Source organism: Leucopleurus acutus (genome assembly GCF_964270905.1).
Source record: "Leucopleurus acutus genome assembly, chromosome: 16".
Taxonomy (NCBI): domain Eukaryota; kingdom Metazoa; phylum Chordata; class Mammalia; order Artiodactyla; family Delphinidae; genus Leucopleurus; species Leucopleurus acutus.
Window position 1 is genome coordinate 43,658,873 of NC_139158.1, and position 20,653 is coordinate 43,679,525.

A 20,653-nucleotide genomic window follows, 5' to 3' on the forward strand; every position below is an offset into this window, starting at 1 on the left:
TCACTCCAACACATAACCGATATAAAAAATACAGGGAGATATTTCACCCTCTTTCGTTCATCTTAAGCCTTTGAGATCGGGGTGTGTTTCACAGACACAGCTCATCTTCACCTTTCAAGCGCTCAGCTGCCCGTGTGACCTGCGCTGGTGCAGAGATTTCAGAGCCTCCACGTCCAATTATCTTTCCTGACACTGGTTCACAGCTCTGGGAGATGGGCCGGACGAGATGGAGGCTCAGAGGGCCACACCCTTGTGTCCCCAGAGCCCCTGGAGGGCTGGTCCCCACTCTCCGTGCTCTGATTCAGCAGGACGAGGATGCGGGGCCGCGCTTGGAGAAGCGCTGCTCGGGGTGCTACCCAAGCCCACACCCTCGTAAGCAGAGGGTCTGAAATTAAATCCACGTTTTCTGTGCCCCAGACCGTTCTCTTCTGCACGCAGAGCCGTGAGGCCAAGACGCTGAGACAGTCTGCAAACAACCCCCAAAGAAGAGAACAGCCCTCAACTTCCTCGCCCCAGAGGCTGACAGCAGCGTCTGACACCTGGACACTGCAGACAGGTCCCCAACCCAGACCTGAGTCTTTGTCGTGCTGACCTTTTGTTCATAAATTCTTAGAGGGAGCCCCGTATTTAATGCGACAGCTGGGTTTTTGGGGCAGAGTGGGCTGTTGTCAGCACACTGTCTGGATGTCACCGGAGTTCAGAGGGGCATCTGAAGAAGGGCGATTATGTAAATCACTCCTGACAAAGCCGTGAGCTCAGCCTGGTTATGCCTTTGACACGCTCGGCGCAGAAGTCAAAGCCACATTGAGGACGCTTCAGGTGATTTTCTAGTAGCCGTGACAGAAGCTCTCAGGACCACTGTCCTCACGCTGCCGAGCGCCAAGCCCCTCCTTGTTGAGGCCCCTGAGTAGAAGCTTCTCCCGAGACCTGCGGGCCAGGTGCAGCCGTCCAGGTGCCTGAAGAGCACTTCCGGCTTGTGGAAACAGATGAGATACTCCCATGTGCAACAAAGGAGGCGTTCCTGTCCGTTCAGACTTGAGGAGGGGCTGAGAGGCCCCAGCTCCACCCCCTCCCTCATCTCTCAGCCCGGAACTCCCACCAGGGCTCCGGCAGCTGGGACTGGCTGGACCCAGGGCAGCCCTTCCACCACCTGGAGGAGAAGGTCCCTGAGACCCAGCCAGGGCCCAGCTCTGCGTGGCTTGTGACAATGTGCAGCGGAGCACCGGGCCTGATGCTGGACGTTTAATCAACAGACCCAAAATAGGTCCCACATTTATATCCTACAGGGAAGGGACAGGGGAGCTGGAAACATCTTATGAATGGCCTTCATTCCCACCCCTTTTACTCAGTGAGACCGTGGCCCTGGGTGTTCTCTCCCGGTGGAGAAATGTAGAGGCTGGTCCCCCTTAGGCATACCTTTAGTGTCATGGGGAGAGGACAGGTCTGGGGGCCCAGCGGGTACAGCCACTTCCCGCCCGGGGGCCACCAGGCTGCCCCCCTGAGCAGAGAGGCCTCCGATCGGTTTTCCGGATGTTCCTCCCAGACTCTCCCGGTAGCCCTGAGGGCACAGCGAATTCCACACACCGTGGCCCCTGGCTGCCTGCCTCTCTGTAATGTCATTCAATTAAAGGTTCCATCAGTGCCTTTTAGAATTATCTGGAGCGCCTTCAGAACATTCAGATGCCAGGGCCACCTCTAGACCAAGTAACTCAGAGTGTGCGGGACAGGCCCGGGCTCCCACGGGGTGCCAGTGGACAGCCAGGGGTCAAGTTTCCACACTGCAGAGGGTGCCTGGCTCTCTGGGAACGAGTTCCTCAAAGCCAAGGTTATGTCAGACACGCCCCCCACCGTGTCCCAGGCTGCAGTGGGGATGGGACCTCCGCTTCCACGGTCAGCCTCAGAGGGGTCTGCACCCAGCCTCTCAGCTCCTGTGTCCCAGGAGCGACGCCTGCCCCTCCCAGCTCACCTGCACTGATGAAGGGGACCCACTGCCTAGGTCAGCGTGCTCAGGGCAAACACACACGCACCCAGGAGCTCTGAACTACCAAGCTCCCTGGTTGGGGGCGTTAATAATAATGATCACATATAGTGCTTATGGGTGCCAAACACTGTGGTAACTGCTTCCCACGTGTCGGCTTATTTAGCCCACGTGACAGCCCACGTGATAGTGCCAAGACTGATGCCGCTTTACAGAGAGGTTGAGTAACTTGCCCAGGGTCACACAGCAGGGAGGCAGTGGAGTGGGGATTCCGACCAAGGCAGTCACCTTAATCTACCCTGCCTTCAAAACCACCTCTGTTCCAAATTTGCCTCCCCCTCACACACCACCAGCTGAACCAAACCCCTGGCAACTCAGCCGCGGGGCATTTTCCTGACTTTGAGGACAAACCTCCGCGTTGATCCTGGATTCCCCCACCTCTCGTTCTTCAAGTCTGTGAGGCTTTGTCCTTATGATGACGCTGTGTCAAGGACAGTGACGCTTGGTATCAACTCAACTTTTTTTCCTCATTTTAGTAATTTTTCAAAGCTAAGGCATCCTGCTCCCAACCTGGGCTTGGGGGTCAAGGTGCAAGGGGACTTGAGAGTGAGGTAGGGAAAAGAGACAGCACAGGAGAGTGTCCATCTCAGGACAAGCCCATCTTGCCTGGGGGCCCGTGTCCCCGCCCCCCAAGTCCACTGCAGGAGAAAGGCCCATGCCCCTGTGCCCCCCCACTGGAGAAGTCACTGCTGTGGGATGGCCCGCGTCTCAGCTGCCTCTCTGATACCTCTCTAAACACGGAATCTGGGGACACTATTTGTGCAAACACTGTGATTCCCTGCTCGCAGCCTCCAATACGCAGGATTTCAGTTTAATCTGGGAGCCCCTTCCTGATGTACCAGAGGCTTTCAGGACTGATCTGGGGCTCAAGGAGGCCACCGCCCACAGAGGCGGGGCTCCCAAGGGCCGGCACCCCACAATTTTCCAGGGCAAACCCCCACTTCAGGAACTCTGCTGTGCCCTGTGCCGACTAGCAGAGACGGCTGGGACTGGGGGCTGCTTGGTGGGTGTCCAGCACGGGACGGTCCAGCCTGGGGGTGTGAACTCGCATTCTCCAGCGTTTAGGAGGAGAAGGAGACCCAGGGAGGACCCGCGACCCTTCCTGACCACCCCTCCCAGGCACATTTCAGATATCCGGGTGCAGACTCCGCCTCCGGGGAAGCCGAGTCGCGGGGCGGAGGTTTCCTGGGGTCTGGGTCTGGTGCTCTCCGCCTCCGTCCGTGCCGGCCCACGCACGGAGCACCTGGGTCAGAGGCTGGCCTTCTCCTGTGGCATCTCTGCTTCCGCGTGTCCATTTCCCACCTCAACCCCCAGCCCCACCTAAATCCAATGGAAAGGGTCGCGGGATCCGCGGCTGCGCAGGGTGCGGGGAGGGAGCGATGGGGGCCCGGGCAGACGTGGAACTCCCCACGACGCCAGCAGGAGCCTCGGGCTCTGCCCATAAAAAGAGTTTCAGGCGGGACAGACCCTGCGGGTCTTCAGAGGATGAACGGGACAGGGGCGGGGTTGGAGATGGGAGGATGTCAGCGCAATCGGCTCTGTGCGCACAGGTGAGTCCCCGCCATCCCTGGGGCCTCAGGATCCAAACGGAGGACTCCAGGCCACCCTGCCCCCGCGGCTGCGGGTGCCGGAGAGCAGAGCAGGGGAGAAGGTGGCAAAGGGCCGGAGAAGCCGGGGTCTGCGTGGGGCAGGGCTGGGCGCGGGTGGGCGGGAGCGCCCAGCTTTGGGCGGAGCAGGGAAAGGCGCCCGTCTGCCCCGAAGCCCCGCCGGTCTCCGGGGCGCAGCGCCGTCCATGCCCGCTCCGCCGCGCCGCCGCCACCGCCTTCCCGGCCTCCCCCATCCCGGGATGAGCGCTCCCCCGACGCCACCTCCCGGGGGCGAGGAAAGAGTCGAGACGGCCTGGCCCCCCCCCGCGACCAATGCCAGCGGCACCCCGGCGGCGACGGAGGAGGCGGTGGCGGCGGGGACGGTAGCCATCCAGTGCGTCTCTGCGCTGGTGTGCGTGGTGGGCAACGCCCTGGTCATCTTCGTGATCCTCCGCTACGCAAGATGAAGACGGCCACCGACATCTACCTGCTGAACCTGGCTGCGGCCGACGAGCCCTTCATGCTGAGCGTGCCCTTCGTGGCCTTGTCGGCCGCCCTGCACCACTGGCCCTTCGGCCCGGCGCTGTGCCGCACGGTGCTTAGCGTGGACGGCCTCAACTCATTCCCCAGTGTCTTCTGCCCGGCCGTGCTCAGCGTGGACTGCTACCTGGCTATGGTGCACCCGCTGCGCGCTGCCACCTGCCGCCGGCCCGGCGTGGCCAGACTGGTCGGCGGGTGTGTGGCTGTCGTCCTCGCTGGTCACCCAGACCATTGCCGCCTTCGCCGACACCAGGCCGGCTCGCGGCGGCCGGGCTGTGGCCTGCAACCTGCACTGGCCACACCCAGTGTGGTCGGTGGTCTTCGTGGTCTGCACTTTCCTGCTGGGCTTCCTGCTGCCCGTCGGCCTGTGCTGCGTGCTCATCGTGGGCAAGATGTGGGCGCTGGCGCTACCGGCCGGCTGGCAGCAGCGGAAGTGCTCGGAGAAGAGGATCATGGGGCTGGTGCTGGCGGTGGCGGCCGTCTTCGTGCTCTGCTGGCTGCCTTTCTACGCGGTGCAGCTGCTGAATCTCTCTGTGGCGGGCCTGGATGCCCCCGTCCACCACGTGTCCCTCATCCTCAGCCAACAGCTGCGCCAACCCCATCCTCTATGGCTTCCTCTCTGACAACTTCCGCAGGTCCTTCCAGCAGTTTCTCTGCCTGAGCTACCGTCTCCTGGATGCCTTTGGTGGTGCAGACCAAGAGCCACTGGACTACTGTGCCACCGCCCTCAAGAGCAGAGGGGGCGCAGGAGTCTCATGCCCCCCACTACCCTGCCAGCAGGAGCCCAGGCAACCAGAACCCAGCCGCAAGCAGGTCCCGCTCACCAGGACCACCACCTTCTGAGATGCCCTCACCACCCACCCAGCGAGGCCACCTCCAAGGGATCTGCACCACCTACAGCCCAGCAGACCACCCATGCTGCATGCTCCCCTGAGAACCACCGCCTTCCTCCACAGGCACCTGCTTCCCGCAGTCTTCGTGCACCCCCAAGAGCATCAGAGCCCCTCAGGCTTCCCCTCTCCCCAGGATGCTGGCTTTCGGAAGGATGCTTCCATGGAGGTAGGACCCTCTGAGACCTGATCTAGGATGTGAATCATTCCTGAAACTCTGGCTGTGTTTTGAGGGGGGGAGAAGGGAGGATGCCAGGGAGCAGTGGCTCCCAGCAGCTCTGCCTGGGAGAGGACTGTCCGGAGGGTGGAGGGACCCGGCATCCCTGCTCTGTGCAGACTCTCTCTCTGCCTGTGGTGGGGACACAGCGTGTTTGGAAAGAGGGGGAGGAAGGGAGATGCCTCCCAGTGCTTTCCCTTTGCTGCTGTTCCGGGGCCCTTGTGCAGAGAGATTTGTGTGTGACAGCCTCGGGCCCAGACTCTGTCACCCCCTGAGCACCCCCCCCCCCGACCCAATGCCTGCTTGCAATCACAAGTGTCACCCTGGTCGTCCTGGGACGGTAGCAGGCTTTTTGTGAGTAGAAAAGGTTTAGAGAGACCTGGAGTGGGGTTTATTACGAGGTGTGAAACCAGGTCCATAATAAAGAAGCGGAGAGGATACATCTCCTCTAGCTCCAATGATGGGATTTCTTGCCCCTCCCTCTGGGTGGGAGGGGAGCAAGGGAAGGCCGAAGAAGCCCAGAGAAGGCAGACGGAAATCAGCCCGGAGTTTGCATGGAGGAAGCAGCTCTATCACCGCTATTAGAAAAGGTCTATGTTCAGGATAACATCAGCCAGATGTAGATAATAAACAAACGTAGGCCGAACACAGTGAAAGGCCATAAGTTTCTGCCTGATGTTCACGCAAGGATAAATATCTTTCCCCAAAGGACAGAACTGGCCTAAGAGGAGCTTCGATCCTGCTTCCTGCCAACAGTGGAGGCGGGGGCTGCGGAGATGCGGGTAGGGCTTCTGTGGGAGGCTGGACGGCAAGCGGGCTGTGCTGTGTACAGGGAGCGCCACGGGGGCCCCGGCTCAGCTCAGCCAGGACACTCCTGGCTTTGGCTCGGGGGTCCTGACGGTGAGAGGAAGATACTGGGGCGGGCGGGGAGCAGGGCCTCTGAGGAGAGGCCCCTCCGCTCACCCGAGGGTCAGGCTTGTGGAGCTCACGGCTTCCTGGCAGGGAGGCTTCAAGAGAAAAAACGTCCTGGCCTGACCTGGTCCGGGACCTGCCAGACTCACGTCTCCTCCGGCAGCCTACAGGCTCCAAGGTGGGCACAGGGGGCTGCTGGGGAGCTAAAGAAGGCTGAGGCAGGGCCCAGAGGGGATGGCCCGCTTCCACCACGGGCCAGGGCTGCTCCCTGAGAGCCGGGGCAAAGGGAACAAGGCCCTTCCCTGAAGCGCTCGGGCCAAAGCCAGGCTTCAGGGATGTGAGCAGACGCCTGACGTTCCAGGAACGGGCAGGAGAGCCAAGTTCGGGCCCTGCATCCAGTGTCACGTGACCCGGCAAGGGACTGAACCCAGGTCCTCAGGGTTCTGAGGAGGCCCTTCCCCAGCCAGCACACGGTGACTCTTAGAGGACTAACCTGATGGTTCTGTCCACGTGGCTGTAGATGCCAGCTTCTCCCTTCATGAATGAAAAAAGAAACAGCCTTACCATTGGGCACTTACTCCTGCACGTGACTAGCCAGGCCAGTGACCCGGAAGCAGTGATCAGTGGCGATCAGTGTGGTGTGTAGGCTGGGGACGAGGTGGATATGCAGATGTTCCGGGTCTGCACTGGGTGGTCCCCATCTGTCTCAGAGAGAAAATGTGTAGCCAAGTCTGCACTACAGACTGGAGACATGGCTGTGGATTGGAAACTCCTAACTAAGGCACGGAGCCCCTTGAACCCACATGCACGCGTACACGTGCGCACACAAACACATGCGCACACAAACACATGCACGCAGACACGACCAGACCACCCCCGCCCTGGCAGTACACACTAGAGTTACCCTGGGCATCTGGAGGCAGTCGGTGCTGGGACTCCTGTAACCGTAACCTCTTGACAGCCTTTGAAAGTGAACTGTTTCTTTGTTCCCCAGTGCCTGGCGGTGCCTTGCAGGGCGACCACTTGATAGATGCGGTTGAACTGACCTGTGTGAACCACGCAGGCTGATGGCAGCGAGGTGAGGGGTTCACAGCACAGGCAGTGGTCTGAATGCGCTGCCGGGCCTCTGCCACAGCCCGGGTAGGGCCTGGGGTCCTCTCTTGGATCGCCCACAGTGACTCACACTGGGCACACTCTCTGACGGGCAAGACGGGGTACTGACCCACAGTCTTGGCAACACTCCTGCTCTGCTGAGTAATTAAAAATGCAACCTTTTCAACTTAGTTGGTGATGGTTGAAGGCAAGGCAGCCTCAGGTGATGGAAAGAAAAGTCCCTGGAGGCAGGGGAGCTCCGCGCCAGCCAGCCCCGTGGGGAGTGCTGTAACCTCACTGAGCCTCAGTTTCCCACCTGAAACACGCACAAAGACCGTGAGTTTCGAGTTCTTTCCAGCTGTGGCTCTCTTTTATCAGGAACGCTGGAGCAAGGTGCTGCGGTGGTGGGAGGGGACGACAGCATTCTTCTGTGCAGACTGCTCTCTCCATAACCTGTTAAAAATGAGCACTGACACTGCCTTTGACCCTGGAGTCATAAATCATGCAGTGGAGCGGGGAGAGTCTTGCTGGCCGTCCTCCTTGTCAGCTGCAGGACCTTCTCGACTCCTGGGGCTTAACAACTCTGTAGCCGCGAAACATGCCGATCATTGGTCGGGGATGCGCTAGAGGCGAGGTACTGCCAGCTATAGCAACGGGGGCCTTTGTAACGGCTGCATAAAACCCTCCCTCGAGGTCTGAAGACACTTGCACATTTTGCTGGCCTGGGGCATCAGCTGTGCAGACACCCTTTGACCTCGGTGCTGCTCCATTTACCGAGACTAGGGGATCACAGCCTTTGTCTGCATCAGGAATGAAAACATTTTTTTTTGAGTTGAAATCCACTGTATTTCAAGCATACAGTTGTTGTTTTTCTGTTTGTGACTATAAAAACAAATAGATCAACACACTAACCGAAAAGGAAATAAGACTTCTGCGTTTCTGACCAATGCAAGGATACCAGTTTCCACCGTATCCTCCCTCGATCATCAGGGAGGAATGAAAACATCTTTATCCAGGTAGAAACAGCCTCCAGGTACCCTCCACCAGTGAGCTGGCTTTACCTTTTAAAATTGCCTTTAATGTACTGTTCAGTGACCAGCCAGGTGTTTAATTTTTCCAGACAATCAGGAAGGTGGTATTTGCACGTGACAGGTGGTCACTCATCGGAGTTCTTGCCAAGTTTGTCAGCACTATGTTTTCTGCAAATATGAATGCAATTTGCACATTTATCTTTAAATTCTTGGCTTCACTTCACCATAAAAACATCCTACCTAGCACGCCTTAGGTGCCAACGCTGATATCAAAGGGAAAAACAACAAGAGGGGTCTGTGTTGCCTGTGCTACCTCAGAAATCGCACTTGGCAGCCTGAGCAGTGGCTGGGAAAACTACTGCAAATCTGCACATCGAAGCTGCTCTCCGTCAGGCGGTCTGCCAAGAAGCATCCCCATTCCGCGTCTTCCCTCTTCTTAAGGAGATAATGGGATAACCTCAGATTCCTTCAGCACCAATGTCAGAATCCGGAGGCCTGTCCTGTTGCACCCGGTCAGTGGGCACCACACCCCGATGCCCTGCTCTGGGGAGGCGAGTACAGGGGGCAGGGGAAGGGGGCAGAGGCATACAGACTGCACACCCCCTGCAGCTTTTGTCGGGGCAGGGCGGGGCTGGGGCCTCCGTGGACAGCGCTCTGCCCTCGAGGAGCCTGGACGTTGGTTAGTGGCAATCGCGGGCATTAATCAGATCAGCACAGGAATGAGAGCGCTCTTCTAAGCCAAAATAAGAACCATCGGGGAAGTGATCTGGTCTCTGTGAGGCGACCTTGTGCAGGGCAGCCTCCCCAGGAAGGCTGAGGGGGGCGACATCCTCCATGAGTTATGTGGGAGAAACCAGGATGAGAAGGGTGGGCAGGAGGGCCGAAGCAGAGGGGATGGTGTGTGCCAGCAGCCAGGAAGGGAGGCACTGAGAGTGCCCAGGGTAACTGGAACAGAGGCCAGCGGTGCCCGGTCAGTGGGAGGCATCAGCAGACGAGGACCTCATAGGCCCCACTGAGGACTTAGGAGCCGGCCGTGGGACGGTGGTAACGATGACAGGTGCAGGTCCACCTGGTCAAGAAACCCATGGATGACTCCCAGTCCCTGTGAAGCCAGGGCGCATGTGCCCTCCACTTTTCAGGGGGAGATTGGCAGGAGGATCGTGTTCTCATCCTTTTAATGTTTTTAAATCATGTTATCAACAAGAAGGCAGGGTCCCTGGTCCTATGACTGGATTGGTGTCGTGTCTAACAGGGAGGGGCTCTTTTGAAAATGAGGGAACCAATATTGAGGAAGTCCCAGATCACCAACCATGTTGCCTAGAAAAGGAGTGCTGACCCCCAAAGTAAGACCCGAGGCTTCCTGTTATGAGGACGCCGTGAGCCCCACCCGGCACCTGGCGAGGTGTGGACAGTGCGCCGGGTGAGAAAACAGATTTGGGGACACACAGACCAGGGGCAGGTCACTGCTCACCAGCCCAGCGTGGCCGCAGGGATGCTGCGTGGCCCCTGGAGAAAGGACAAAGCAAGAGCATCCTGCCCAGGTGCGCGGGGCAGGCGCAGGAGGCTCACCGCTCAGACAGCAGCACAGCGGCACAGGACAGGGTGGTGCGTGCAAGGTGCTGGGGGTGTATTTGCGGGAGGGGGGTTGTGTTTGGTTGGTATCTGTATTTTTTTGCATCCAGCTTTCTTTAGCCATTCCGAGGAGGCTGTGATTTCTTTCTCATCTATTTTTATGGGAGTATAATTTATACATGGTAAAAGTCACTCTTTTTAGGTGTACAGTTCTGTGCATTTTGACATGTAAAAGGTTACCCTCGTTTCACTGCCACCTCAGTCAAGCTGGGGACTGGCTCCAGGACCATGTCCTTCCCTCTCGGTGGCCGTGACCCATGCGCTCTCCGAAGGGGAGAGAACTGAGGACGGTGCTCCTCAGATGCAGGCAGGCCACCCCAGCACAGCACCTCCCCACATCCCCACGCAGAGAGCTCTGCCCTCCTGATCGCCTGGATTTGAAGCCGCAGCCTGGGCTCCAGAAACCACCCCCTACAAACCACAACCCAGGGCTTGAGCAAGTGCCGGGCAGGTTGCTGCCTCCTCAGCGTGGCCGCCCCTCCCCTCCGGGGCTCAGCGCTCCCCCGCAGCCCCGCAGAGCCAGCTCTTCCTCAGGACCCAGCCCCACCTGTCCATCGCGGCCTGGACGGCTGGCTGCTGGGCTCGTGCTGCATCGTCTCAGCCCCGTCGATGGAGGCTGATTCCCTCGCTCTGCAAAGGCAGACAAACCACAGAGAGGGGGCCTGGCCCTGTGCCCTCGGGCTGCCCTTTCTCCTCCCGTCCCCGCGCGATTCCCCAAGTCCTACCTCTCAGGACAAGGGCGAAGGTGCTTGAAGAAAGGGGGGAGTCAGTGCTGGCAGAGAAGGGCCAAAGCTGGTGCTTCTGGTTTCGATCACCATTTCAAGACGAACTGAACAACGAACCATCTGTCCAATGCGAGGGTGCAGGGTAGGGGGTACGCATCTCCGGCATGGCTGCGGGAGTAGGGGTCCATGGGCTCAAGGAAATCGAATGGAATTGAGGGGGGAGGCAGAAGGAAGGGGGGAGGGTACAGGAGACTGAGGCAAGCCCCGTCTTCCTCTTCCTCTTCCTCACTGGGTGGCCAAGGGAAGGTTTGCTGGAGTCCAACAGCCCAGTGCGAGCAGCTGGGGCCGGCCTCCAGGTGAGGACAGGAGAAGATTCCAGGAGGACAGGGAAACCCGGCCCTAAGCCGAGTGTGCAGGAGAGGGGCTTCCCAGGATGGTACAGCTCGTGGATGTCTTGTTCAGGAGAACGTTATTTCAGGTGCAGTCGGGGGACATGTCTGGCCTGGGGTGGGGGGCGTCATCACCACGGACCCCAGTTTGGAATCTTGGGGGTTTTTTCCACTGGATCCCCGAAACCCTGCTGCTTCTGCTGCCCCACTTTGTTTCCACCATTTCCAGCAGTCGTGACTGAACTAACCATCCCCAGGGTCCTTCCGTCTTTCGCAATCACACTTTCAAAACAGGCTGAAGAGGATTTGATTCTGTTAGAATCTGATGTTAAAACAATATTTCGTTTCTCTCGTGAGAGGAAATATGTTGTTTGCCTACATCTGAGCCTGCTGACCAAAAAAAAGAAGAAGAAGGACTCTCTCAAAACAAAAAAGAGATAGCGCTGAGCCCGGGCACACATTCTGAACGAGACGGACAGACAGAGTCGGGCGTAGCCTGTGTTATTTTCCAAAGAAATGCCGAGAAGGTCAGGGATGTTTTCAGATGTGCTCGGGTGCCCCCCACCGAGTCACGACAACCACGGAAACATGTTTTTCTATCTTCTTCGTAACCTCGGTTTTCCTCGAAGAGATGACATAATGATTAACCCCCATTCGACACACGACCACTGTGAGTTTGGGGGTCTTCTGCCGCCTGCCCAGTCCACACGAGAAGGTCACGCCCAGGAGCCTCAGGAAGGGCTGTGGCCGTGCAGCGGGGCCCCTTGGGATTCCGTGGGCAGCAGCATTTCCTTACTTCCTACTGCGTGCCTCAAGGTGCCCCTCCTCCCTGAAATGCGTGATGCGCAGGCTTCCCGTCTTGCTTTATGTGTCTTTACACACTCTGGTGGGCTGCCAGGATTTCGGTCAACCCGGGCCCGAACGCGGGGTGAATGAGCAGGGCTTTGGGAGACATGTGAGCTGCGTTTTGTTTAAACCTGTTTGCTGAACCGGAAGAGAAGCTGTCTGTCTGGTCATTCCTTGGAAAATCTTGTCTTTGTGATTCAAACATGAAAACACAGGGTCCTTGGTTCAGGGAGATCCTAAGGGCATAGCGAGCATCAGAGCAGAAAAAGGTTTTATCTGGCCCATTGTGTAGACCACTCCAGCGCCAGTAGCGGGGGAAGGACAGGAGGGAACTTTCTGGTGTCACGAACATATTCTATATACTGATGATGGCAGTAGTTCCACGAATGTGTGTTCTTCAGGACTCATAGAACTGTTTGCTAAAAAGGGCGGGTTTTACAGTCCAGGGGCCTGTGACTCCCCGGGGGGTGAGTGCCCAGGCCCACGGCCCCCTGCAGTGCCCTCTGTGGCGGACAGATGGCTGGAGAGGCCAGGCACTGGCCCAGAGTCCCACCGGGACAGTTGTGGACACAGAGCCAGTCCCTTGTTTTGAACTGAAGTTTCTTTCCTCTGGCAGGTTCCTCTTTGGTGTGACGAGACTTGGGGCCCCAAGTGGCAGCTGGAGTTGGGGGGCGCTTCGGGCTGTGGTCACCCCTCCTCTGTGGCCTTCCTAGGAGCACAGTGGAGGGGGCTCTGCTCCCCCAGACTTTGATGGGCCTGTAAGCAGGGAGAATGGGTCTTTGAAATGGATTTTACAGCTGAGGAGGGACTGCATCTCTGCTGTGCGAGCCTCCCCTCCTGCGGCTCTGCCTGATGCCTGAAACCCCACCAGGACACGTGCCCAGGTGGGACAGCAGCCCTTCCAAGTGACCGCACCGTGCCTGGAAAGAACCCTTTCCACTTTCTGGAAACCTTGAACTTGCCCTCAAGACACTCCAGATCCCAACAGGCCCTTTTGCTTTATCCACTTACACACCCACCAGTTCATTGTCGCGCATGCCCCGTTTAAGGAGCACCTGCTGTGTGCCAGCCCTGGGCCAGTTCCCTTCACCCAATCCTCATGGAAACCCCAGAGGGGGCCGGGCGGCATCCTGTTTACAGCCTTAGGGTTTTTTTCTTTTTTCTTTTTTTTTTTGGCTGCAATGTACAGCTTGTAGGATTTCAGTTCCCCAACCAGGAATTGAACCCGGGCCATGGCAGTGAAAGCACCGAATCCTAACCACTAGGCCACCAGGGAACTCCCAGTCTTAGGGGTTGTGTGGTGCCCGTGGCCATGTGACCACCCATGTCAGGCTGGGATTCAGATCTGGGGGGCATGACACCCACACTCTTTTTTTTTTTTTTTTTTTGCGGTACGCGGGCCTCTCACTGTTGCGGCCTCTCCCGTTGCGGAGCACAGGCTCCGGACGCGCAGGCTCAGCGGCCATGGCTCACGGGCCCAGCCGCTCCGCGGCATGTGGGATCCTCCCGAACCGGGGCACGAACCCACGTCCCCTGCATCGGCAGGCGGACTCTCAACCACTGCGCCACCAGGGAAGCCCCCACCCACACTCTTTGTTGGCCCTGCTGGATTCTTACAATGCAAACTGTGCAAGTGTTGCTGTGGGGACATGTAAATAAGTCTAGAAGTAGGTGTTACCTTCTCAAATGATTTCAGTGCGTAAATGGAGCACAAGCGCGCTCTTATGAAACTCCTCCACTTGCACCGAGGATAGAATTCGACATCTCTAAGCTGACCTATGGTCCCCCCCTGCACTTTTCTCTCTGCATCCCACATCTGCAGCCTCATCCTGGACCCCCTCCTCCTTGCTCACCTCACTCCACACCTTCTGCCAAGACTCTTCCCAGCACAGGGCCTTTGCACGTGCTGTGCCTTCCACCCGGACTGTTCTGCCCTCAGCTCTGTGTTTGACCAACCCCTGCTTCTCCTTCACGTCCAGAATTGTCAGCTGGCCCAGCAGGCTCTCCAGCCCTGTCGTGCTGTGCTCTTCCCCCCCCCCGGCTCCTACCACTGTTTCAGAGGCAATTCCAGTTTGGGGGGGGGGGGGCAGGAATTGCTTGTTGTATGTCTGTCTCCCCCACCAGAGCTCGAGCTTCTCAAGGCAGGGGTTTGTCACCATGCCTGTCACCCACCAGTGACAGAGCACATGCTCAATAAATATTTGCTGAACGGATCCAAGCGGTTCGGTCTGAGGGCAAAAAAGTCATTTGAGTCATAAAATCAAATTCTGACTCATCCACCCTGGCCTTCTTCCCCAGGCCCCATGAACCCTGGAACGCCATCAGCGAACACACACCGCACACCACTGCTGAGACTGAGAGACCTGGATGACAACGATGTGAATAGAAGGCAGGGCCCGCGGCCCATTTCACAAGGGCCACCCAGGTTTGAAATGCTGGCGGATCATTTTTAGAGTTAAGTGATTTGTTTATATGGTGTCTTTCTCAGAGAGAGGCTGAAGTTTGGAAATCTCAAGTTCAGGTGAAGCCTGTACACAGTTGGATCTCCCACAGGACAGGAAGTGAGGCACATCGCGAGGGTCTGCGCCTCGCCCCCCCTCACCCTGCCGGTGTCCTGGGCTCCAAGATTCCCCAGTAAGGGTTCTTGCCTCTGAGTCTTGAAAGCGTGTTTTGGTTTTCTTGTGTTCTTGAGAAAGGATCTCTTCTTTGGAAGAAGACATCCTAAAGCAATGAGACTCTGACAGTCAATTTTACTGCTCCTGGGAGCAGACCCTTTTGAAAAGTGGAAGGGCAGGTGGTGAGGATGACTGGCAAGGTATCACTCTCCCCTCTCAACCCCCAGCACGATTTATCTGCACCTGCTTTTCTCCCACTCATCGAGTTCTTCCTTCACACGTACCTCTTATTGAATCTGGTTTTCTGCTAGCCTTCCGAGTCCTGAGGGCAACACTGCTGCACTGGCCATCTCGGAAAGGCACCCCTCACCTATCACCCACTCCACACACCCCCCAAAGCCGTCTCCTTCATCCAGGATGGACGTTGACATCTCCAACTGCATCTTCACGACAGCAACTACTCAGATTAAAACTGAGAAATTCGGCATGATCCAAATGTATGAAAATATTTGGATAGTTGACTGAATTCAATTTTCTTCCAACTTTTGCTTTCTGAAAACTTTCAGAACACTGCATATAAAATTCAGCCAGTTTCACCATCCCAGGAAAAGGGGCCCAGGAAATGTGTGTATTAAAAAGACAGTGTTTCCTCTCTCCAAGAGAAATGAGGATGATTTAATGCTGCATGAGACCTTGGTCTCTGAGCCACAGACTGACTTTTGTGTTTGCATATCTCTGAGAGCAGATAATGCCAAAGCATTCACAGAGGGACACAGCCAAGATTCTAAGAGATGCCCCAAGAAGGACTGTTTAACTCGTCCCAACAAATAATCCTATAATATATTTTAAAACACTTAGGCGTAAGTCCTGTGTATGAAGTTGTTATGGTTACAGAAGGAAAAAATAAATATTTGTGCACACAGACATAACATGAAGTCCTTCTACAGTGAAAACAATCTCCACTGGAAAGGTCTTTGAAAGTCAGAGATGGAGCCTGGAGCAGACGGAGCTAGTGACGGGGTGGGGGCGCAGCCTTTCAAGGCTCCTCTTGGCATCCACATTGTCCATGAGCCTCGTTTAATAACATAAAGTGAGGGGGCTGGGGGAGAGAGGTGAACAGACACAAAACCCAAGAGCACTGTTATTTGTTTATTTTCCACTTGTGATGTCATAAGCAGGAGTTTTGCCTGTGTTCTAGTTTATCTCCAATAAATAAATAACTATGTACAAATGTGCTGAGTTTACAAAACGGTAGAGGAAAACCTTTGCATTACAAAAGATACATTTACATGATACGCTTTTTTCCATACACAGAAGCACGAAGCATTTCATTCCTAGCTTACTTGAACCAAAGACCCTGTGTGGCAATGTCTAAAGGTGTGTACCTAGGCTTTTCTACCAGAAAGCAAAGCTATAAAAGGAAAATTCCTCAGTTTCTTGAGAATATAGGGCCTGACTCGGCCTGCTACTTATTACTCATCCATATTTAATCTATTCCAGAATGTTGGAAGCTGTCTGGGACAGCTCTCCTCAAATATACGAAGCAGACAACCCCCTGCTGATCTCATTAAAATGCAGATTCTTGTGCAGTAGGTGGGATGGAGCCTGAGTGTCTGCATTTCTAACCAGCTGGCAGGGGCAGCTCCAGCCTCTTGTCCCTGGACCTCGTTCCAAATGGCTGGGCTTAGAAGGCCCCTCCGAACTGGGAGAACTTCTCGAGGGCCTGATCAAGGTGAGGCCCTAATTGGCCATGCTCCAGGCTGCATCCCCAAGCTCCCAGATTCAAGACACCAGTAGAGCTGGTTTTATTTGGGCCTACAAATGACGAGAACGGTAAGAGTCCAAATGGTCATCGGCATGAATCCTGCAGCTCAAAACTTTCTTACACTGTCTTCCGGAAGGTGCTTCCATCTTCTCTCAGTTTAGAACAACCATGTGAACAAACATTTTCAACATTGTCAAAAATAACTCAATAATAATAGGAATAATAATAATGGGAAAAGACACTGCATAAGAAGCTTAACGACAATGACTACTTTTCAGTCCAAATCAAAACAACAACAATAAAACGGAGGTTCATTGTTTAAAAATAAAAATGAAAATCTCCTTGCGTTGAATTCCTGTGATAGTCCAGCAACATTAGTCTAACAAATGCCCTTCACATCTTAACCTTTGTTAAAATGATATTGCTGTGGAGGCCTGAAATCTCAGGACAAATTAGCAAACCTGCTGAAAGAACAAATTCCCAAGCATCCTTATTTCTAGTGTTTTTGTTTCTGTTTCACATAACAGTTCTGCCCAGGCAGACAGCTAAGGGCAGAAGTAGGGTCCAATACAGGTAGGGTGGCTCAGGTGGGTTGGCCGAGTTCCTGGGAGGGGTAAATTGGGAGAAATGAAAGGGCTGAAATGCCGCTTGGCTTCATAAATGCGAGACGGCTGGAAAAGATAGTATAAGGGCCCCATGACAAGTGGGAACACATAAATATATAGACAGGGAAGGGGAGAGAGGGGAAGGGAGAAAGGAGGGAGAGATACAAAGTGAGTGCCGGAGACACAAGGGTAAGGGGAAGAAGCCGAAGAACAAAAAATACTTACAAAATAAATATCTTGGTCATTATCTATGACTCAATTACACTTCACTTAGTCCACTGGGATGAAGTCTGCCCCAAGGCTACCAACCAAGAACACTCACCCCTCCTGTGCCCCTCGGTGAGGGCATCGGACACTTCGCAATCTTGTCACTATAAAACTGCCAACTCTGCCCACTTGTCCGATGACATCATAGAAATGGCTGGGGCCATGCTTCTTCCAACGCGCCCCCCCCCCGCCCCCACAGCCAAGTGTAGAAGCAGCGAGAGAAGAGGAGCGAGCGTCTTCTCCAGTTCTGACGCCAGCCAAGGTGCTTTGGGGTAGTGGGAGAGAAAGGCTGGAGAGGGGAGGAGCAATGAGGCCCAGGAGGGAGGAAAAGGCCACCCAACACCTGGGCCAGGGAGGGAGGTCCCTCAGAGTTTCTGAGGCGTCCGCTCGGTCTTCACGTGCTGCAGTACCACCTCCTTGGAGGGGACCCCGCACTTGTACTCCAGCTCCGCCCGCGAGGTGCCTTGCTTCTTGCGCAGGTGGCAGAGGAGCGCCAAAAGCGCCACGACCAGAGACAGGCTCGCGATGGAGATGCCGACGAGCACACCCGAATGCAGAGGCCCCGCGGGCGGGGGCGAGGGGCGAGGGGTGGCGCCGGGAGTCGGGCTGCCCGGGAGCGCCCCAGAGCCGCCGTCCTCCTCGTCGCCGCCCTGGTCGCGGCCGCTCACCTTGATGGGGTCACAGTCGGTGCCAGCCTGGCCGAAGAGGGCCGTGTCGGGCCCGCAGATGCACTCGTAGGTGCCGGGGAGGTTGCGGCACTCGCCAGGGCAGTAGCCGTTGTTGCACTCGTTGATGTCCGTGCACACGGAGCCCTCGTCCAGGATGTAGCCCTCGGGGCACCGGCAGATCGCCAGGTTGTTGGGGTCACAGTCGGCCGGGCACGAAGTCTGGTTGCAGAACATCTGGCACCTGTGCGGGGCGTGGGGGATGGGCACGAAGCCCTCGGCGCAGATGCAGAGGTAGTCAGTTCTGCCCATGGGCTGGCACTGGTACTCGCAGTTAGTGCCGAAGCACGGGTCCACAGTCTCCACGCACTCGCCGTCCACCAGGTCGAAGCCGGAGAAGCAGTGGCACTGGAAGCCGCCCTTCGTGTTGACACAGCTCTGCGGGCACGGACTGGGCACCTGCGTGCAGTCATCCACGTCCTCACACCGGTGCTGGTCCGCAGCCAGCCGGTAGCCCGTCGCGCACATGCACGTGTAGTTGGTGGGCGCGTCGGGGAAGCCGGGTACGCAGAAGTGCTCGCAGAGTTGGTGGCACGGGTGCTCGGCCGGCACCGCACAGGAGCGCCCGTCCGCCTGCAGGGCGGTGTCGGCGGGGCAGAGGCAGCTCGACGCCCCGGCGGTCTCGTTGCACGCGTGCTCGCAGCCGCCGCCCTCCACGCTGCAGGCCCAGGCGCCCGGCGCCTCCCGGCCCCAGCGCGCCTCGGCCTCAGCGGGCGGCACCGCGCACTCCAGCTTCACCCCGAGGGGCATCACGGCGGCCGAGCTGCCCAGCGGCAGCGCTTGGAAGTCCGCGCCGCGGGCCCCGAACGGGGTGCTGTAGGTGACGGAGACGCCGGCGGCCGCCGCGGCGCCGGGCTCCACAACCAGCGGCCGGCAGGAGGCGGCGAAGTTGAACTCGCAGAGGAAGCCGTCGGCCTCCGCGCCGCACTGCAGCTCCTCCCAGGCCGGCTCTCCCGGTGCCAGAGCCCCGGCCGCCGAGACGGCGACGCACAGCGGACCGCAGAGGGGCGTCCCGTCGTCGTGATGCCGCGCCCACCTGCTGTAGCTGGTGCGGTTGTCGCCCGTAACCCACTGGAAGCCGCGCAAGGGCTCGTGGTGCCCCGGGTCGCCGCAGCCGGGCGGGAGCTGCAGGCCGATCCAGAGCCGCGGGCCATCGCCGCCGTCGCCACTCAGTAGCAGGGAGATGACATCCGCTGCAACCGAGGAGCGCACGGTCATCAGGTGGCCCCGCAGCTGCTCGCAGACCCGGCTGGCGGCGAGGAAAGTCGCGGGACCCCGGAAGAGCGCGAAGCAGTCGTGCTCGACGCACTGGCTGCCGAGGGGCTGCGGCTCCGGGGGCGCCGGGAGCCCCAGGCCGGCGGGGGCCAACACGCCGAGGAGCAGGACGCGGAGCATAGTGTCCGCACGCCGCGCGCAGGGGCCCGGCCGGGGCTGAGAGGTGCAGGGCGCCGCCGGCGACAGCCGCTCGCGTCGGTCCCGGACGAGGCGCGTCCGGCTGCGTCGCGCAGCCCCGGCGAGGCAGCCTCTTACAGGCGGGCGGGCCAGGGCCCGAGTTTATAAGTGCGCGGCCCCCCTCCCTGGACGTTCGGGAAAAGGAAGGAAGTGCCTGGTGGGAAGGGCTGATGCTGCATTCTCGGATTACTGGGTTCTCCGGGCGCCCTGCGCCCGCCCTCGCGCCCAGGATCACCTCGCGGGGATGAGTAAACTCGGCCCCGGCTGGGAGGTCCTCGGGCGGGGCCAGCAGCGCAGGCTCCCGGGAGGACAGCACCTCTGTCAGCGCGGCGACAGGACCCGCCCCACGCGTGCAGCCCTACAAGGGGCTTAACCCGCAGCCCTCCTTAATCTCCGGTCCTCTTTCTTTTCCTTCATCAAAGTGTTGTTACCACCTATTTCAAGGAAAAGGCTGGATTGCGGAGCTCTGGGAAGAGGAGACTGGGCGAGGAAGGCTTGGAATGAGAGGTGGGGACGTAGCGCCCAGGACCTGCAGGGCTGCGGGAGGAGGTGCCCGCCACCCAGAGGGTTTTGGGAGGGGCTGCCTAGGGCGTGGCTTTCCCCAAAAAGCACGAGCGCAAGGAGAGCGAGCCACACCCTCCCCGGCCAGGGCGCCTAGCTCCGGAGAAGGAGGTGCTTGGAGACAGCGGGCGTGGCTAAGGCGACCACGCTCACAGGAGGAGGACTGGCCTAACACCCGGTCCCCAAGTGGGGACCCACGAGCCCCTGAGCGCCAGCTGCCACGGCCAGAGCTCATCTCATCGCGTGAGAAAGTCGTGGGGACACTGTCAGGGCGGCAAGGTCTTGCCACCCTTCGGAAGTGGTGGCAGGCGAATTCCCGCCGAGCCCTGTAGGGGCGAGCGAGTTTAGCCTGTTTGGTCTGAGTTCTAAAAGCATCGCAGAGGGACAGTGCAACTAGCACCCCCAGAGGGACCCGTGGTGTGCCCTTGCAGGGGGGTCTGTCTTTTGAGGGTTTTTCCCTTTGGCTGAGCAATCAGATTGACACAGAGGAGCACATAAATGCCAATTGGACGGCAAAGGACATAGACGAGGGGCTGTCCTGGGCACGCGCGGGGTGGGGAGCTCTGGGAGGAGACTGGAATCTGTCACTTTCGCGATCTTATCCGCTCACTCTCGGATCAGGAATGCGGAGGGGTGGGTCCAAAGCAGAACGGTGAGGGGCAAACTTTTTTTTTTTTAACACCCTGCGCCATCCTCCGCCGCGGTCACTTACTGAGACGCGCCAGGCGGCGGCGCTGTTGAATTCTAAACGAAACCAAAGACGTT

The 20,653-nt window shown here is 57.8% G+C and overlaps 2 protein-coding genes across 2 annotated transcripts; one reads left to right on the forward strand and one right to left on the reverse strand.

The window, feature by feature from the left end:
* Nucleotides 1–3,884: 3,884 nt before the first annotated feature.
* On the forward strand, nt 3,885–5,007 carry SSTR4 (somatostatin receptor 4; the record flags this gene model as incomplete). Its single annotated transcript, XM_082856477.1, is given in 4 exon segments — nt 3,885–4,080; nt 4,083–4,356; nt 4,358–4,741; nt 4,743–5,007. Coding segments are annotated over 4 exon segments (1,119 nt in total).
* Nucleotides 5,008–17,515: 12,508 nt separating this feature from the next.
* THBD (thrombomodulin) lies at nt 17,516–19,285 on the reverse strand (the record flags this gene model as incomplete). Its single annotated transcript, XM_082856665.1, has 1 exon — nt 17,516–19,285. Exon 1 carries the CDS (start codon nt 19,268–19,270, stop codon nt 17,516–17,518), a length of 1,755 nt encoding a protein of 584 aa, XP_082712791.1. The 5' UTR covers nt 19,271–19,285.
* Nucleotides 19,286–20,653: the final 1,368 nt, after the last annotated feature.